At 34.6% G+C, this 20,709-nt stretch overlaps 2 protein-coding genes across 3 annotated transcripts in view; both read left to right on the forward strand.

Moving 5' to 3' along the window:
* Positions 1 to 902: 902 nt before the first annotated feature.
* On the forward strand, positions 903 to 10,043 carry hmx2 (H6 family homeobox 2). 2 transcript variants are annotated; one of them, XM_039769498.1, is made up of 4 exons: positions 903 to 1,621; positions 7,641 to 7,784; positions 7,922 to 8,208; positions 9,029 to 10,043. In XM_039769498.1, the coding sequence occupies exons 3-4, from the start codon at positions 7,923 to 7,925 to the stop codon at positions 9,571 to 9,573; spliced, it is 831 nt and encodes a 276-aa protein (XP_039625432.1). In that variant the 5' UTR covers positions 903 to 1,621; positions 7,641 to 7,784; position 7,922; the 3' UTR covers positions 9,574 to 10,043. The 2 variants fall into 2 exon arrangements, with proteins under 2 accessions (XP_039625432.1, XP_039625423.1); XM_039769489.1 differs by lacking the exon at positions 7,641 to 7,784.
* Positions 10,044 to 11,414: 1,371 nt separating this feature from the next.
* bub3 (BUB3 mitotic checkpoint protein) overlaps positions 11,415 to 20,709 on the forward strand; it is a 56,851-nt gene continuing 47,556 nt past the window's right edge. The window contains exons 1-2 of the mRNA XM_039769512.1: positions 11,415 to 11,601; positions 14,186 to 14,380. Coding sequence (XP_039625446.1) covers positions 14,186 to 14,380 — 195 coding nt within the window. The 5' untranslated portion in view covers positions 11,415 to 11,601. The remainder of the gene's footprint in view (positions 11,602 to 14,185; positions 14,381 to 20,709) is intronic.

Genomic DNA, 20,709 nt, shown 5'->3' on the forward strand with positions numbered 1-20,709 from the left:
AATATCTTGATATTTTGTGTTTTAACACTAAATCGACCTCACCTGTAATTCATGCATTGATTGATTCTAATTTTAAAATGGTCTAGCCCTCTTTTTTTAAATTAAACTCACACATCAAAGAAGTTTTTAATCACCTTGTGTTTTACAGATTGAAAACACGAATGCAAGAATAAATAAATAGACTGACTCTCCCACGAGTTATTTGCTATAGATACAAATATTACTATTTTGCAAATTGAGTTTGTTATCTTTATCTTTTTAATACAACTGCTTTGTGAGGAAAACATTTTAATTATTGTCTTCCTTAAAGATATTGTGGTCTCTGTAATTATTAACCCATTACAAATGAATTAATATGAAAAAAGGAAACAAATAAAATATCGTGAATTTATAAAATTGATCATTACAACAGGTCTCAATACTGATATATAGTGTTAAAATAAACGACCAATATGTATATGATAATAAAACTTGTAAGGGAGCAAAATGACCGACATTTTCAATTGTGTCAATAAAATAATAAAATAATACATCGTTTTGTTCCATTTTAGTAAAAGAGGAGTATGAATGTTAAATGTGACTCTCATTAGGCCTTTAGTGGTCATAGATAGATAGATAGATAGATAGATAGATAGATAGATAGATAGATAGATAGATATTAATATGAATTCTACGAGTTTGTATGAGTATTTCAGTGACTTGAGTATTAATGACCGGATAGGTGTGAACTTTTGTAGGCCAGATTTTACGAAGACAGGCACTAGCAATAATAATAATAATAATAATAATAATAATAATAATAATAATAATAACTAGTTTATGGGAAGTTTTTTTTATAAATGCAGCTTGAAAGACACCTGTCATCAATAGATTAGTAAGTATTTATGACTTTCAAGAAAAGGTAATGATGAATTTGCAGTGTGATGGTCTCAGACAATGTTTACATTTTTCTGCTATTTTTCCAGATTGAACTGAAATAAAAAAAAATGCTTGCCAATAAGAAGCATAGCGTAATGTTTATTTACATGAACTGTGGAGAAAAACAAGAAAGTGCAGTGAAATCACTGAATAAGTACTATTGATATGCAAAGCGGTGTTGCTTCAAATGACGCATTTCAGAATTAGGAGCACAGCCTTAGGTACCAAACGTCATTTTGAAGATGGCTTGATCATCATCCAAAAGATTAGAATATCGCTTACTGTTAATGAGCTAAAATCCCCATGAACGTTCATTTATGTTTAGAAATGTGCGGCTTACAAATCAGTGCGTTTGTTTGCAGTTAAAGAGTTACATAGGCTAGTCATAGACAGTGTTATGAGTTCGACTGCATGGATCTGGGCACGATGTTTGTATTTAAAACATACGTGTATTTCTTTTATTTGGTGTTAAAATAGTTGGTTTCGTGTGTATAGAAAACAACTGCAAAACACTGGAGAACATATAAACTTCAGTAATCAAATATAGCCCACTCTGTAAGCTTAATTCAACCAGTCTGAAGCGGACATAAAAAACATAATACTTTAATAGAGACAATCTTTTTGGTGTCTTTTTGTCGAAGTCATTTTGTAAGTGGAACTCTCATTTTTGCATGCTGTCATCTTGGCAACAAACTGAAGAAAGGTCAGTATACTAATATTATTCGCATTTTATCGGCAATGTTGTGTTATTCTGTAACACAGCTTCCTACGCTAAACAAAACATAAAGAATCAGGTTCTCAAAGCAGAATTTGCTATAACGTTTAAATAATAATGATAGTAGTTTACATATATGTATCATATCAGAAAAGAAACGAAAAGATGGCTATTTCACATACACCTCGAGGTAAAGGGTTAACACACTTAAAAAAGGGTTCATCCATGTGTCTTTGATATAATCACTTTACTGAATCGACTTATTATGCCATGCAAACTCAACGAGAGGCCATTAACAGCATTAACAGATTGGCATAGCATTATGCTTCAGTTGATATTGATCGAAAATGTCTGTAAAATATTGTTTCAAATAAAGGACATTGTTGGTGTGCTCTTTTGTCAGTGTTTATGACCTTGGTTTGCTCACTTATGAAATAATACTGCCCACTGATACAACATTTGTTAACGGTTTATGACAAGATTGAGCAGAAAAATATTCTTGGGCTTTTTTAACAAACTCAACTTTATCACCGTATATAGCTGAACATACTATTCTTTATTAGAGCTCAAACTTTCTTGAACATATTGGTTAACCAATGATGATAATTCCATCACTGTTCAGTATAATCTCGTCAGTAAAGCACGCGTACATGAAAGATGAATTTGTTTTATGACTAGGAAGTGCTTCATGTTGGAGGTAATAGTATAATTAACCACTTTTAGTTTTAATGATACTAGAATCATGACGGTGAGGTTGAGGTTTTGGTGGGTAATTTGCATGGGCTGTTTAGAGGGCTTTAGACTTTGGGGGTGCCCATAGCTGTATCTTTACGTATGTTTCAATTGACCAAAAGATGTAGGTCCGACGAAGAAAAAAAAATTATGTCAATAAACAAAAAAAAGTACATACCTCTGGTTGGTAAAACCACAAATCAGGTTAAAAAGTAAGTGAACCATTAAAAGTGTTCATTCAAATGCATATATATATATAAAGTTACAATGATAACATTATTATTGTGAAGAAGAAAAAAATACAAATAACGTATAAAATGAACGTTTGTTTCCTGGTCTTTTAAACCGCACTCGCTTTCATGATGGAGAACGACCGTCAGATTTTTCATCAAAGTTCTATTAAGTGAAACATAGGTTGCAGGGCACCCTCTGATTGAAACAGTTTAAATTTTAATTGTGTTTTTAATTTGACATATAGTTGCAGAGAAGAATGACACTGCAACGCCAAGGGGCGGTCGATTTTCTTAATTTCTCCCAGAGGAATTGATGAGTCTATCAGGGCAGTAGATTGGAAACTCATTAAAGCTCAATGGTTAGATTGTTAATTGGAACTTGATGGATTGGGTCCTTTGGATGGGCTATGCTGATCCAATCTTCATAACTTTCTGTTTTCCAATAAATCGCACAATTCATTTCACAGCCACAGATTACATAAATTGTACACCTTCAGGCCGCCCATTTTAAATAGGGATTTCTCACTCTCTGTCTCTCTCTCTCACTCTCTCTCTCTCTCTCCTAGCCCCCCTTTATCCCCGCACTGGTAGATGTCATTTGAACCGAAGAAAAGAGCAGCCTCGGTCTCCTGAATGAAAATCGAAACATAATCAACGTTTATACTTAGAAAATTTATTGAGATCATTTTCTCTGGTAATTTCCTTATTTTAAAGTTTGGACGCACCATATATCATAATCCACACGTATAAAGGGTTTGTGTTTAATATTTATCGGAACTTGATTCCCAGGATCAAACCTGTTTATGACTTCATCTGTCTTTTCCAGAGAAACCTTTCCTAGTGTTAACATAAAACCATGCATAGATAGATAGATAGATAGATAGATAGATTTCTTTAAAAAGACCAACTACTTCTGCGTGATTTTAGCATAGTTATCTTTTCCCATGTTTTTTTTAGTAAACATACAGAAAGGTTGCAGAAATTAATTGACTTTAGTTAAATAGTCCAAAGTGTCTCATGGTTATCACGTTATTAGTTAATGTACTTTAAAAATATACATGTGCTTTTAGTATGGCTTTTGTGAGCAAACACGTCGGTAATATAAGGTACTATAATGTATAAATTAAAAAGAGCGAAATATTTTAGCAAGCATGGATTTCTTTGCTAAAGCTTTTATATGCAGATGTTAGGACATTAACATTAATAACAGACTGAAAAAATAAATTCCTGAAATCCTTCATTGTAAATGATATAGCTATTGAAATCATATTTCATTGCAAATGATATAGCTATTGAAATCATATTTTCTGAAATGTTAATAAAAAGTCGTATCATCATTATATTTTAGTATTATTTTGCCATTACTCAGTATACATTTACGAATCCTTAATTTAAGGTCTTGTATCTTCTATACTTCTCTGAAGTGGCATGCAATTGCTAACAGATGTCCTGATTTAAACAAGCTTTAGACAGATAAGACGTAAAAAATCTACCCATTTAATGCTGTCATTGTAGATTTCACGCCTTATCCGTAGGCCCTATAAATTCTATTCAATCTCCCTCTGTAGCAGACAGCAGTAATCATATATCATTTTAGTAAAGTGCGCGTTTCAAGAACATATGCCAGGTTTAGTGTCCAGTGTGATCCGGCAAATATTTTAAAGCTACACACATCTTATGAAACATTCCAAAATTAATGTTTTCATTCATGGATTTCTAGAAATTTAGATGAAAATTATTTGTAAGCTTTTCTACAGGTGCTTAATGAACACAAAGCTTCAACACTAAAGGGCATGTTAAAAATAGTCCATAATATTTCTGGATTGCGGTTAAACAATGTTGTGATATACAATGATAAATAACTCAATGAAAGAAAAGTTTATTATTATTTTTTTTAACTTTAAAAATACTGGCTGCATCTATAAAACAAGTAGAAGATCTCAAAATAAGCTACTTGTACATTAAAGCTCTGTTCTTTTATACTTTATTCGACATATATTCGATGAATGTCGCCTTTGAATTTAAACCAACCCAAAATTAAAATCAGGTATAAACTGTAATCAAAAAACATGGACCTACTTGAAAAAATATAAATAAACGGATAAATTCCACCTTTTTGTTGTCTGTCCACAAAGAGGTAAGACGAAGACACGCGTTTTGTAACTTTTTGGATCGAGTAATATTTCTGTTTGGGGTGGAAACAGATTTGGTAGCAGTATTCTCCCTCAGTAGCAGCCCTGGGGAAGGGAGATGATCATCAATGAGCAGGAAGATGGCAGGGACAGTCTGGGTTAAAGAGCTGACACTATGATTAAAGCTGACCATTTGTAATGCGCCCGACCCCATGAAAAGCATTGAAAAGGTTAATGTGGTAGAACAGCGCATCATTTCCCAGCACCTGCCCTTCAGAAACGAGGAGGGGAAAGCTAACCCCCAAAGCCAATCAATTAGTCAATCAATTAGCCAGGGTTTCTACTGCTGTCTGCGGGGGTGAGAAAGATTATTCACCTAATTATCAAATTAAAACCTAATTGGATACAACACGTCGCATAGTAAGTTGCTTATTATACTATTAAAAAAGGTCTAGAGATTTGATTGCAAGCTATTAGTTCATACCTTAAGAGACGCCTCCTAACCATTGCATTACATGCAAGTGGTATGTGTGCGTGCAATGAAAATTTACTGTTGTTCAAAATTACTGATTTAAGAAGTTTCGTGCCCCCAAATATACCCCTCCCTCCACTCAAACCAGCGCTGGACTGCAGTGTACAGTCCTGCGCAAAAGGTTTACGTATATACGCTGGAGTAGGTAAGCATATTTATTCAGTCTGAATGTACTTGAAGAAATATTTGTAAAGAAAAAAAAATACATTGGCTTTATAGTTTATATTAATTTTTTTCACATGCAAATCTATGGAAGATTATGCGTTTTTAGAGTATATTATCTAACAAGGCGTAACAAAGCATTAACCGAGTTGGAATCTGCGCATTTGTCTGTTTACATGAAAAGATGAAGTTATCAAAAAAACATATCTAAATGTTTGCAAGCACTGCGTATGCCACTGACTTTACCTGTAAGTCATCTGAAGTGCATAAAATGCACGTACATGCAAAGAAAATGAACAAATTATATATTCAGGTTCTCACACGTGGGAAGCAGACACTGTCATGCAGTAATAATGTCAGTGGAAGTGCAAAGCAGATTTCACGGGACTAATCACCATATATTTGTCAGTTCAAGCAGACTTTGAAATTATTCACAGTATAGGCACATTGAGCTTTACTTTAAAATATGCATTTAAAACATATGGATATAATAACATATACAAAACTGTCATTTTAAATATAGCAAAAACGATATTTTTTAAATGCGGAAAAATTATTTCGATTTCAACTGTTTGAACTCGCTTAATCCCGTATTAAATGGTGTGAATGTGGGGAAACTGCTATATAAATAAAGTTTTTTGAGCGGGGAAACTGACATTATTATTATTATTATTTTAAGTCTTAAAAAAGTGATCTGACAAGACACCTCCCCCATCACACACATATACGCACCCCTCAATACACACACAGTTTGACTTATGAAAGTGGAAAGTTCTTACAGAAGATGTGAAATCATGTTTACGTACTTTCCGCCAATTAAAATGTGGTTTATCGCTTGGTTAAAGTCAAAGTGATCGTATTTTGCGATGCAACTAATACATGTCTAATTGCTTCTCCTAAGTCAGAATACCACAACCAGTTATCGCGCATTAGAATTCAACAGACAAAGTGTTACTTTCAAAGGTATTAGTGTATCTCTATTCTAAAGTTACTTGTATGTGGTTATGGAGATAACGTTCCCTTTACTTTAATGATCTTGGTGCTACAATACTGCAGTACAGATCAGTTTTTGATAAGCATCAAAGAACCGTTACATCCCTTCAAAAAACAAAACAAAACAAAACAAAAAAAATCTTCTGAACAGGATATTGGAGACGGATCAATTCAAGAGGTTTCCATTTAATGCAAATTTAAAAAAAAGACTTGCACTAGTTGCAATATAAATGTCAAGTAATGACATACATTTTAAATGCCATGTGATGTATGTTGGGGGGAGATGATGCACTAAGCATCATATTTGTTTGGTCATAAATTACTCAGCTCGAGTAGCATCTTATGAATGATACCTATACTAGCTCCGCCATAGCTAGAATTCCTGGCGCCAGCAAAATGCCTGCATACACATTCAATAATTTTCTTTTCAGTTATCTGATATAGATCCATAACGTACGCAGAGTCATGCTTTACAGTACTGCCAGCCTTATTGTAACTATCAACAAATATTAATAAAGTGCCATGTGATTAAATCTTTATAAGCTTATTCTGTATGCATTTAGTGATTTCTTGGTTTTATTTAAATGACAATCAATGCATAAATTACTATTACTATTATCATTAGTAGTAGTAGTATTATATTGGATATACATATATTTGTACCATATCATATATTTAAATGAATATATGTACATATACAGTATATATATATATATATATATATATATCTTCTAAGGCTGGAATCAATTTCATTATGCATAACTATCAGGTAAATTATTTTTATACGAATCCAGTTCAACACTGGAATATTATCCGGCATAATTCGCAGCAATCTGGAGCCAATTCTATCGCAGGACAAAATGAACGCCTCATTGCAAATCTAATAGCCTCGTCCCGCCACCCCATTGCTTTGCCTAAATATATCTTTACTATAGATACAATTTTATAAGTATATTTTAAAGAAATAATTTGCACAAAGCCTAAGGTTTTTCGGGTAATTCAATCAATTAATAACTATTACATTAACCAATATTTTCTAAAACAAAATAGTATCACTTAGACAGCTGTGCTTGTGTAGATTCAAACTAACTGCTAATTACATTTCTATTTACTTTGCACAGAACTGGAATGCAAGAAGAGTTTGCGTGTACGATAAACATTAATTACACTATTTACTGTCATCAAAGTATGACTTTTCTCTTTTTTCTGTTCTTTCCTGACAGAAAAGTAGTTTAAAATTTCCGGGGCTTACTTCGGCCTGTGATTGGCCCATGCGAGGCTAACCTACATGCAAATGAAGCAACGCCACAAAGCTGCCTTGAGATCGATACGGGTCTGGGCTGAGGTAGAGGGTACATACAAGCTGAGTAAGCGCTACGAAAAACAGCAAAAACCTTTAAAGTCTATCCTTTGCCACTTCTCTAAATTGAGACGTTTTATTTCTCCCTCTCTCACACTCACGACGTGTTTCTTTATCTTTTCCCTTTGCATATTATGAAACCAGAATGAGTAACAAAGACGAGGGCAGTAGCAAGTGTTCATCAGTCCCTATCTCCAATTTTACGATCCAGTCAATTCTCGGCGGTACTACTGAAGGTGGTCGATCAGGGAGCAGAGAGATTTCCAGGGGAGAGGTGCAAAGGAAGAGGACTCTGTCGGTGTCCTCCGAAGAAGAATGCAGCACGGGAGAGGAAACGTGCTTCAAAGAGCGCGGCTATGTATGTTCGGAACCTGGACACAGCGACACATGCAGCTCCCCACAGCAGCAGCCCATAAACTTCGCTTGTATCGGTGAGTACGTATACTTCAAATCATTTACACGACCATTGGTCGTGCTGTGTCTGTATTTGAAACTTAAATTGGGGTCTGATTTGCTGTATACAACAACGAACGCTTAAATGTTTAACAATGCTATGCATCTTTCAGCTGAAACACTGAACTGATTTGATTTTACCGAAACTGTGCAGGTGTATTTGCAGCCAAAAATATAGCTTCAAATGTATTCTTTTATTTTATTATTATTATTATTTTATAAAAAAGCACCCTATAATGATAACAGTCGGACAATGATCGATTAGGTTAATCGATTTAGAATACGCAAGAATTAAAACTCGACTTTTTGTTTTTTGGTCATATATAACATTATCGAATGCACACTTCATATTTATTTTTAAAATGAATATTCCATCCAAGAATTCCACCATATGAAAAATAAAAATAAAAATCAGCTAATGTGATTGGTGTTTTTTGATGGTCAAAAATGAAATCTATTTCTAAAAATTGTAAATAGGCAATAGGCATACCATTAATAATATTTATCATTTATATAACATGGGTATTGATGTGTTTAGGCCTAGAAAGAAAGAAAGAAAGAAAGAAAGAAAGAAAGAAAGAAAGAAAGAAAGAAAGAAAGAAAGCATGGCTGTAAAAGCATAACAGTAATTTAGAAATGGAAGGTTAAACTGTCAATAATGTATAGAAGTTGATGATGTTTATCGATTTGTTAAAAAGGTAGTACATTTGAAACAAATTGTCATACTTTATTGGTATTTAATATGTTAATAATGCGATTCTTTTGTATTGATTTAAAATGTTACTTTTCAATTTTTAGGTGCCACCAAAGGATTAACAGTTCGACAAGACGGACTGGAAAGAAAGCACATTCCGCCACAGCTGATACAGGATTATAAAGAGGAGAAGGACAGATCTTGTAGTCAAATATCGCCGATTTTAGAGGACAGACCAAGAGATGCAAACGACAAACAAAGCAGTTCTGCCAAGAAGAAAACACGCACTGTTTTCTCCCGGAGTCAGGTGTATCAACTCGAGTCCACATTTGACATGAAGCGCTATCTTAGCAGCTCAGAGAGGGCCTGCTTGGCCTCAAGTCTACAGTTAACAGAGACTCAAGTCAAAACGTGGTTTCAGAATCGCAGAAACAAATGGAAGAGACAGCTCTCTGCTGAACTAGAAGCAGCTAACATGGCTCACGCTTCGGCTCAGACTTTAGTGGGGATGCCACTCGTTTTCAGAGACAATTCATTATTGAGAGTTCCAGTTCCCAGGTCTATTGCGTTTCCTACCCCACTGTATTATCCGGGCAGTAATCTCCCAGCACTGCCTCTATACAATCTCTACAATAAAATTGACTACTGACTTAAAGTAAAAAAAGAAACGAAAACATAAAATGTATATTTATATATACCTGACAGCATTGTGTGTAGATTTTATCTTTCTTATAATACAACTGTAAATGTAAAACAATAAAGCTACTTGCTTCTTTAGACAGTATATGAAATAATACACCATGTGTATATTAACTATTTGTAGCATATTATTTAAATGGTAATTCCACGAAAGTTTTGTCATATCAGCTCAAAGCTATTTTCTATGATAATATGAAAAAGAAAAAAAGTAGAAATTCCTCTGTTTGTAAATTGTTTTACTTTGTTACAATCAATTCTGAACCTGTTTTTAGAAAATTCTTTTTGGCAGGTACTGTACTTTATTTTCCATCATAATCATATCCACTGGCCTAGATTATGGCAAGACCTCTCAGTTTCTATAAGATTGTATTTATATTGTTTTCAAATATATCCCGTCAATTAAAAGAGAAGGAAAGGAAAGTTGTAGTTCAAGTGTTATTTTAGTGACCTCGAAACATTTGATTGTATTTATTTTCCAAAATATATACGGCTGAAACATATTAAAAGGTTACTTAACATTGCAAAACTCAAAACCATCTGTTAAGATTCAATGTGCTGCCTGCCATCAAAAAATGTATCTGTACGATATGGCATAAAAAATAATTTACAAAACATTGGACAAAAATGTTTTCTTTTTTTTTAATAGTTAAGAGATAAAGAAAACGATATTGCACATTATATATATACATAAACATTTCGGCAAAACAGTCAAATAACACAGTTAACTACAATGCAAACTATGCAAAAGCACAGATCCGAGCTCTATAAATATATTTGTCTATTCATCTGTTGGAAATTAATTTGGATTTATTTTTGTAATCTGCATTAATATTTGGCAAAATTTGTAAAAAGTACCGATTTTACTATTTTACCTCAGATCACGACAATGCAAGCCATGCAAGCAAGCCCTGAATGTTTTAATTTAGTAAAAGAGACAACTATAGCAATTGCACTGAGTGTCGTAATCAATATAAAATGTTTTGGGTGTCCATTCATTGATCCATCAGCAAATCCTGAAAATTCAGCTATGTGCTTGTTTTTTTTCACTTAAAGAACGAATTGAGTCTTATGCAAAATTTAAAACTGGGTTCAATTTAGTAAACTAAAGGACATTCCTAAAGAAGACAAACTTGTGAATCTGCTATTATAAACATGTATGTGGTGAGCATGAATGTTTTTGATGTAAATGAATACTAATTTGCGCATTTTATTTGATTTGAACAAAAGAAGAAAAATGACCAAGAGCTGCGTATTATTCTTTCATTCTACTCATGTTAAGAAAATCGTGGGATATTTAATAAATACACTTTCAATATGTAATGAATTGAGAAATTGTTCTGCGGCAGAAAGAACAACTGCTTAAAATGGCTAAATGCTTAGTAAAGGCCCCTTAGCAATGTGCCTATTTATTTAATTTGCATTGCAGAAAAAAGGTCGAAAGCACTCCAAACGTCTCCCGACATTAAACTCATTTCATAACCATAAAGTACTGAATACAAAAACGAATACGCTATATTTTAAGATTAAACTCAACGTGTAAAAATACAAGTAATTAAAATATAAACGCAGAATTATCCCGTTGTTTTTTTTAAACATATTGTAATGATAATTGCTGGGGCGTTGTGCAATTGAAAAATAATACCGCTTAATATAGAACTATCAATATTAGCATTTGCAGCAAATACAACTATCGCTTTTTTGTTGACTCTCATGTCACATGATGCTCCGAGTGGAAGCGGAAGTGCGTAACGCCAAAGACGCACTTTGGCAGCATCATTTGGCTCGTGTTTTTTGCGTCATAGGCTAGTGTTCAAACTGGCCAATGACATCCCTTTACTGATTTGTCTTTTGGCATTGTGAGACCTGCATGGAATTTGCAGTTTTGATGCTAGGCTGGAAAAAAGGCGGCAATTTTATTCTTAAAAAATTTATTTTACCCGGAATATTTTGTTTTACATAACCAACGCTAATTATAACGGTAAGTTTAAAAGTAAAGAAAAGGTTTGTTTTAAATGTAATTCATTCAACTGAAAGTGTAAGGCCTGGTCTCAGTAGGCTTGTAATCGCGGCAGACATCTATTTGTTGAAACGATAAATGTTAACATTAAAAAAAATATATATATATATATATATATATATGTGTGTTTATGTATGTATGTAAATAAGAAAACCCCATCATATTTGGGATAAACCTAAATAACGTGTCTAGACGTAATCCACAATTTAGTCGCCTTTTGTAGTGCACTTCATTCAGTTTATACCGTTATTCAGTTTAATAAATACAACATAGCGTCGTTTTCTTTTTTTTAACCTGATTACCCGTTGTTGTAAACAAGTTTTCGTCAGTAAATTATTGAGTGTTTAGAGTGCATTTTAATGAGATTTACCCTACACTTGCCTTTTACCCTGGGAAGTATTGGTTTCCGCCTTGCACGCAGTGTTGTTGGAATGTGCATCGTCTCGACCTCGGGCTGGGCTTGAACATGAAAATAAGAATGATTGGAGGTTTTTGAGTAAAACTCTTGGCTTAATCAGACATAGACCCATTCCGTTACAGTACAGGGCAACAGAATTCCACATGCATCGTGTATTTAGTGAAGTTGATTAAAATGAGTAACGGTGTGCTCCGTACAGCAGTTTTAGTAAAAAAAAAAGTTGCTATACTTTGTATAGAATGACAATCAAGTAATTAACCGTCGTTTCTCAACCCCTATTTCCTCCCCATTAAAAAATAATTACAACTTATTTTTCGTGCACTGTCATGCAGCTTGTGTGTTAGGAAAAACATTTTAAATCTTCGTATAATTACAAACACTGTGTTAGAAGTCTATTTAAGGAATATATTATTTGGTGTAGAAAAAATTTGTACACTTGTTTATGTAAACTGTACATTCAACCAAAAGGAATGTCAGTGTTCTAATTGACATTGAGAGAATTTTTATGTGCTTTTAACGTTATGTTTAAAAATAGTTCATTTTAAAAGTAGGTTCATAGTAAATAAATGTGCACTTTGGTCCGGTCTAGGTATATTTATGCAGTGACCGCTATTTTAAAACTGAATTCAGTGTCAGTAAGTGTAATTGTAGGAAATACAGACATAATTATTTGTACTTTGAGGCTGCAGAGGAATGAAGGCTGGGTGAGTATTCCGTTTAAAAAAACAGTGAATACCCTGACAAATGATAACTCTGAAACTTCAGTGGAGCATTTCTTCTGTGTCAGTATTGGACTGAATTAAGACACAATCTGATCACCATTTACAGTGTAACCACTTCTATTTAGAAATGCACTTGTACTTTAAGGTTTAACATTTCTGATATAGCATCAACTGCAGGCTTCCTCAAGTTAGACCCGAAACTTGGCTTGCTTGCCATCTCAGCCAATGCAGATAGTAACCAAGGTCAGATTGTTAGTTTCACTTTGGATTATTTGGTTCTTTCACATTCAGTAGTGTCATGTCCTGGTCATCAGTGCTGCTAAGAAAATTTTGTTCAAATAATTTTAGCATTATTATTAAAAACTCTAACTTTTGAGGCAAATATCGCTTTGAATAATCACTGATATAGTATATCATCTGTTTATAGTCTAACTGGTTTGAGAACGAGGTTTAGCAGTTTTTTAGTCCAATTTTGAGATATTCCTCATCCTGCAAAAAATGCAGGTTGCATTGTACACCATTCTGTGAACATCAACATTTGTAGAGTTGCATTTTAAGTGAAAAATATTGTTTACTTATCTTATAAAATATTTGATGTTCATATATGCAACTCAGGACAAAGGATTATTTTAAGAAAATATTCAGTAAATTCAAGAGAATTATACAGATTTTACAGGACTATCAATAAACAGGCACTCCCTATACATTTCCTTACTACAAGCAGTCATTTGTGTTTGTGGCTGCTTCATCATGTTGAATATATTTGCCACTGGCAGTATTGAAATCGGGAAAGTCATTTAAGATCTGTGGCTGCTTTCATTGGACAGCTGCCTGGCAGCTTTTACTAATATGTGTAAAATAAAATGTAAAAAATTGTAATGCCTCACTACTTATACAGTTCCCAATATTTGTTAAACCCCTGCTTTTTCTCTCTCATTATCCCTATAAGAATGCTTAGTATCACAATTATTTTCCAAGTATTAAGATAATGTACGTTATTTGCAACAGTTAAAAAAAAAATGCTTATAATTTAGCCACAACTGAGAGATTCCTAGCCGATTCAACTCTTTTACAATGAAAACTTTTAAGGATTGGCCTTTATTTTTGATTGTGTAGTACCATCTATTAAATCTTTGTTTCTCTTTTATGTTAAAATTAAGCATGTTTCATTTGGATTTATACCTAGATTTTTTTCCCTTTCATTTCAGTGTATTTATTCAGTTTGTAATAATGCTAACATTTACAATTAACTTTTACATTTCCTGGCAACAAATGGCTTTTCAGCGATACCCAATCATTAAATCATTCTAAAGCCTAGTCTTAATTTTACTTTGTTTTAGCACACACAGTTTTTCTAAGACTCTTCTGTGCAGCTTTATATTATTACTTTTATTCACCTTTTTAGATGACGGGATCAAATGAATTTAAGCTTAATCAAGGTCCTGAAGATGGTGTTTCAGCAGTCAAATTCAGTCCTAGCACAGCACAGTTCTTACTGGTGTCTTCCTGGGATTCATCTGTGCGTTTGTTTGATGTTGCTGCCAATTCAATGAGGATGAAATATCAGCACTCTGCTCCAGTCCTTGACTGTGCTTTTTATGTAAGTGGTCTGAAATATGTAGTGAATTTTCTTTTATGGGGATGTCGATCTTTAAGTTAAATTAAGTACTGGTTAATGAATTATGGTTTGGTGATTTTTAATTTTGCATTTGAAGCTTTTGTGTACAGTGTTTTTTTTCTCTGAGTTAATATAGAGCACAGAATGTGAAATTTGCAGTTAAATAAGCATTACAAACAGGATCTATTGTTTGCAGTGTTAAGTTTTCAAACAAATGAATAGCTTTTACTAGACTTGAATGAGGTGTAGACAAATTATAATTTTCACATTTTGTTTTATTAAGAGGGGTGTGTGTGTATGTTTTATATATTTTTTTTCTATTCCTAAAGAAAACCATCATTAGTAACTTAAGATGTGGACAGAGCATATGGCATCGTTAATATTCTATACCATTTCATTCAAATCTTATGTTTTATTAAGCACATCTTCATTATGGAAAAGTTAAAAATATATATGGCATACCTCTCCAATGTTTTATGCCTCATCAGTCACATTTGGTGTTTCCTGGTCATGGCATTTTTTTTTTCATCTTCTGAAAATCCAACCAATTTTCAGCACTTCCACAAATATGTTGGAGTATATGTACATCTTAAGTAATGTTCAGCATTACTTTACTCGGTGCCTGTCATTGTGTGTTTTGCTGAATAGTTCATATAGTTAAATCACAATAGAAAGAGGACGTCCATGTCAGTATAAACATACCTTGTGATCAGGTATTTACTCTTTATGAAGAGGTGGACTTACATGACATGAAGTGAAAAGTATGGATTCTCTTTTTTTCATTAAGAAGCATTAGTAACATGTTAATCTTGGTTTAATTTTTAGCATGGTAGTGATCTGTGTTTTTTTTTTTTTTCTCTCTCTCTAAGGGTTAGTCTCATTTTAGATGAAATGGGGCAGTATGCTTATGTCGTCACTCAATATAAATAAAAAAATTAGTAAAGTAGTTTTAAAAGTTCTGTAAATGCAGTATGTGAAATCTTTCAACAGCCGCCAGGTCTAAAAGCCACAGTCACAAGGTAGTGACCCAGTCCCATTCTAGACAGTTCCTCATTTTATCAGAGGGAACAAAAGTACACTCCTTCATACATGCATGTTTTTGTTGCCTAATTACATAATAAGATTGCTGTATGGCTATGAAACATGTGCGGTTATTTTTTTAGAAGAATATCAGTTGTTTGTACATAAGTAATGAACATGTAATAATTACAGTCACAACTTGTTTAAATCAATATATAATGATATATGATGCTCCTGATAAGTTAATGTATAATTTCAAAATACAATGATATAAATACCACTTATAAGAATCAATATTTCAGCCACACAAAAAAAGTGCTTGTGTTTGAAATCTTCTACTAAAGAAGCAAAATACACATCATGATTAGGCTGGACACGTGCAAAACCCCATAATTACAGGCACATCATCATCGGGGAAACAATTTGTAGATCATTATCTGAGGTCTTAGAGGAGAGTTTGTGAGATGTTCAAATCTTGTACAGCCTGTCTGCCTGCCTAAAGCACCCATTCCAGTTGGCAAAAAGGCACTTGTTCATTGGAAGACCAAGCTAGTGTCATCTTCCTGCACTTGCCGAAAGGTTGTGAGCTTACATCTCTACACCTTAAATGAGTATAGACAGTGAATAAATGCTGTGCTCAGCCTCATGCTTACTTTATGAAAAAGAGTTTCCGCCAAGAAAGCTGAAATGTTGATTTGTTTAAAAAAAAAATATTGCTAACGTATTTTAAACAAAGGCTGATAGTCTAAAGGAATCCTTACCTTCTTGAGACAGTGATGATTTCATATTGTTATATTCTGTTTGTTTTATAATATAATAAGACTGAAGCCCCTTTTGTCATGCTTACTATGAAAACTTGTTTAAAAAAAGTGTTGCACTCTGGATTTATTTGTATTTATAAGTCTGTAGTACTAGGGTGTTGTACCGTGTTAGCCATTATGAATGTAGTGAAAAGTCAAGCAAAATGACACCTTTTATTGGCTAACTAAAAAGATTATAATATGCAAGCTTTCAAGGCAACTCGGGCCCCTTCTTCAGGCAAGATGTAATCAATAAAAGATGTCATTTTGCTTGACTCCTCACTACATTTGTATTTATAAGACATACAGTTTAGTTGCTATTTCTAGTACCTGTGGATTTGTTTAATAAATGAGTGTTTTTTAAACTTCAGTTTAAAACACAGTATGATTAATCAGATACTTAGTGTTTGCTTATAACGCATTTCAAAGAAAACTTGTCTTATTGTTTAGTATTAACAGGAAGGCAAATTTATAGAAAGTATAGGAGTCAATTCTAATAACTTTGTCATCTTGCAAGCAGAATGTTGCCTTATCATAAATGTTTAAATTCAGGACTGGATTCAAGTTAATTGATCATGTTTGACCAAGAAATTATTTTATTAATTTACTAATTCTCATACTTAAAAACATGGTTTTGAGAGTCGGCACCCATCCAAGCAAATCGTGGCCCAAGGAAGGGGCATACCCTTGATTGGACACCAGGCAATTGTAGGACAAGTTCACACTAACCCACACCAGGCCAGTTTAGAGTGGTCTGTCATCATAACATGCATGTCCTTGAGATGTGGAATAATAAATAAACTAAGAAAAAATTGTCTTTCAGATGTTTAAGGAAACCTGACTACTGGGGGAAAACCATTGCCCATAGTGGGATTTAAACCAGTCTCCACAGAACGGTGAGACATGTGTTAACCACTACACTCTTTATATAAAAAAATAAACCAACACTTTTTGTACTTTAGAATGGTAGGCTTGAATGCTATGACCAGGTTATGGCTCTGATGGGTGTTCTGCCCTCTGTTGAAATTTAGGAGTGTGGAGTTTTATTTTCATTTAAGGATGAGTTTGGTTAGTTTTTCCACAATTATTGTCTGGATTAATTTCCCACATGAAATTGTCCTTTAAAGGAAGTATTTTTATAAATTTTAAAGAATGCATTGCCTGTCTTTGCGGTTTAAAATGAGCTACAGTGGGTACGGAAAGTATTCAGACCCCCTTCAATTTTTCACTCTTTGTTATATTGCAGCCATTTGCTAAAATCATTTACATTTTTTCCTCATTAATGTACACACAGCACCCCATATTGACAGACAAAAAAAAGAATTTTTGAAATTGTTGCAGATTTATTAAAAAAGAAAAACTGAAATATCACATGGTCCTAAGTATTCAGACCCTTTGCTCAGTATTTAGTAGAAGCACCCTTTTGAGCTAATACAGCCATGAGTCTTCTTGGGAAAGATGCAACAAGTTTTTCACACCTGGATTTGGGGATCCTATGCCATTCCTCCTTGCAGATCCTCTCCAGTTCTGTCAGGTTGGATGGTAAACGTTGGTGGACAGCCATTTTTAGGTCTTTCCAGAGATGATCAATTGGGTTTAAGTCAGAGCTCTGGCTGGGCCATTCAGGAACAGTCACAGAGTTGTTGTGAAGCCACTCCTTTGTTATTTTAGCTGTGTGCTTAGGGTCATTGTCTTGTTGGAAGGTAAACCTTCGGCCCAGTCTGAGGTCCTTGGCACTCTGGAGAAGGTTTTTGTCCAGGATATCCCTGTATTTGGCCGCATTCATCTTTCCCTCGATTGCAAGCAGTCATCCTGTCCCTGCAGCTGAAAAACACCCCCACAGCATGATGCTACCACCGCCATGCTTTACTGTGGGGACTGTATTGGACAAGTGATGAGCAGTGCCTGGTTGTCTCCACACATACCGCTTAGAATTAAGGCCAAAAAATTCTATCTTGGTCTCATCAGACCAGAGAATCTTATTTCTCACCATCTCCGAGTCCTTCAGGTGTCTTTTAGCAAACTCCATGCGGGCTGTCATGTGTCTTGCCTCTCCTCAGTGTGTGGAGACAACCAGGCACTGCTCATCACTTGTCCAATACAGTCCCCACAGTGAAGCATGGCGGTGGCAGCATTATGCTGTGGGGGTGTTTTTCAGCTGCAGGGACAGGACGACTGGTTGCAATCGAGGGAAACATGAATGTGGCCAAGTACAGGGATATCCTGGACAAAAACCTTCTCCAGAGTGCTAAGGACCTCAGACTGGGCCAAAGGTTTACCTTCCAACAAGACAATGACCCTAAGCACACAGCTAAAATAACAAAGGAGTGGCTTCACAACAACTCTGTGATTGTTCTTGAATGGCCCAGCCAGAGCCCTGACTTAAACCCAATTGAGCATCTCTGGAGAGACCTAAAATGGCTGTCCACCAACGTTTACCATCCAACCTGACAGAACTGGAGAGGATCTGCAAGGAGGAATGGGAGAGGATCCCCAAATCCAGGTGTGAAAAATTTGTTGCATCTTTCCCAAGAAGACTCATGGCTGTATTAGCTCAAAAGGGTGCTTCTACTAAATACTGAGCAAAGGGTCTGAATACTTAGGACCACGTGATATTTCAGTTTTTCTTTTTTAATAAATCTGCAACAATTTCAAAAATTCTTTTTTTTGTCTGTCAATATGGGGTGCTGTGTGTACATTAATGAGGAAAAAAATGAATTGATTTAAGCAAATGGCTGCAATATAACAAAGAGTGAAAAATTGAAGGGGGTCTGAATACTTTCCGTATCCGCTGTATAAAGGACACAATTCCAGATCATTAAGACTTACTAAATATGTTCAGGCAGTACTTTACACATCATTGCCTGTCTCCCCCTGCAGTGGTTATGTGATGTGCACGGAGACAGAAGTAATGGGTATACACACGCAAACACACACATAGACAACACAGAATGTGCAGATGTGTGGCCTTTGATCACCAGGTATTTTTATTTAACACTACAATGCAGAACAGGCATATTGCTAAACTCAAGAACATTTATGCAGGCTCCCCTACTTTAATGGGCGAGTGGGGAATGTACCCAATATAGCAAAAATGCTGCTAAATGTTCTGACTAGTTATACCTAACTCTGTACATGCAAAACTGGAATGATCGCCGGGCTGTTCCTCACTTGCCCACCTCTCAACTTGTTGCCACATCTTTGTGGCCCCTTTTCTCACAAGTAAATCATTAGGACTTCTGACCCCCGCCTCCTTGTCTACTCCACCTCACATACTTTGGCTATTCCATCAAACACCTGTTATCCACATTGAGGTTCTCCTTAAGAAGGCTCTTGTCACCTTCTTCCATCAGGAATGGTAGACCCGTGTTTTAATGCTTTGAACCAGGAGATGCTTAGATACTAATAAAAAAATAGGTACTAGAAGATCAGTGCTCATTCGGTAGGTGTAACATGGACTGCAATTGTCAGTTGTGTAATTTGACCTGGTGCAGCAACATGATCATTGACTGCAGTCCGATAATCTGACATACCCCTAAATAGCACAGAAAAAGGTCATGTTATACGACATTGGCTTTAGTGAACAATATGCTTAACCTAAGAGCCAAATATGCCTATTTAATGGGTATACTTGTTAAGAATGTTAGCCTTGTATCTTCTTGACAAACATTATGAACATTTTATTAGAATTGTGGCTTGTAATTATGATAGTAATTTCATTTTCTTTTATGCCATATGTATTATGGATAAATATTGTACATGTTTTATTAAAGTATTCTAAAATACCACTTGGAGGTACACTCGTATGTATCACTACAGTGCAATTAAAACAGTGACTATTGTCACATTGTTACTAGAATGTGAAAGTGTAGAAGCAAATTACTCTACAAAAGAAAACTACTGTACTTAAACAAAACAAAAAGCACTCATGTTTTCAGTAAGAAATTCTGTGAGCATATTGCTGCTCCAGTAGGAGGAAAGAAAAAACTGTAAGAGTACAAACTCTTGTAAATTAAAAGGTCTGTAAATTCAATATTTTACAAATTCACAATTTTCTTTCATGAAAATTAAAATACTGTATTAAGCATCATATCACTCTGCATCCCACTAGCCTTTTCAGTGCACTTAGATTTAGTTATGCAAATATGGTTAACAGAATCGAACTACAATTTGACAAGAAGGCTATGTTGAAATTTTGTTTTCTCCGTAATGCGAATTTTGAGGGGTGGGGTGTAGGAGGAGATGGGACTTAGATACTAAACATTTTTTTATGTTCCACAAATGTTTTTAACCTTAAGTTGGCTAAAACTTTAACTGTCTTTTTATTCATATCTCTAGCTTGTACACAATGTGTGTGAATGTGTATTTTTATGCAACTAGCCATCCCCAGCAGCTTCACCCACATATTAGTGAAACAGAACTGTGAGGAGGGCCTGGCCCAGTTCTCTACTCCTGATGTCGCTCTTCCCCCACCCCTTGGCCTGCAGCTTC

This window comes from Polypterus senegalus, chromosome 1 (assembly GCF_016835505.1).
Source record: "Polypterus senegalus isolate Bchr_013 chromosome 1, ASM1683550v1, whole genome shotgun sequence".
Taxonomy (NCBI): Eukaryota; Metazoa; Chordata; class Cladistia; order Polypteriformes; family Polypteridae; genus Polypterus; species Polypterus senegalus.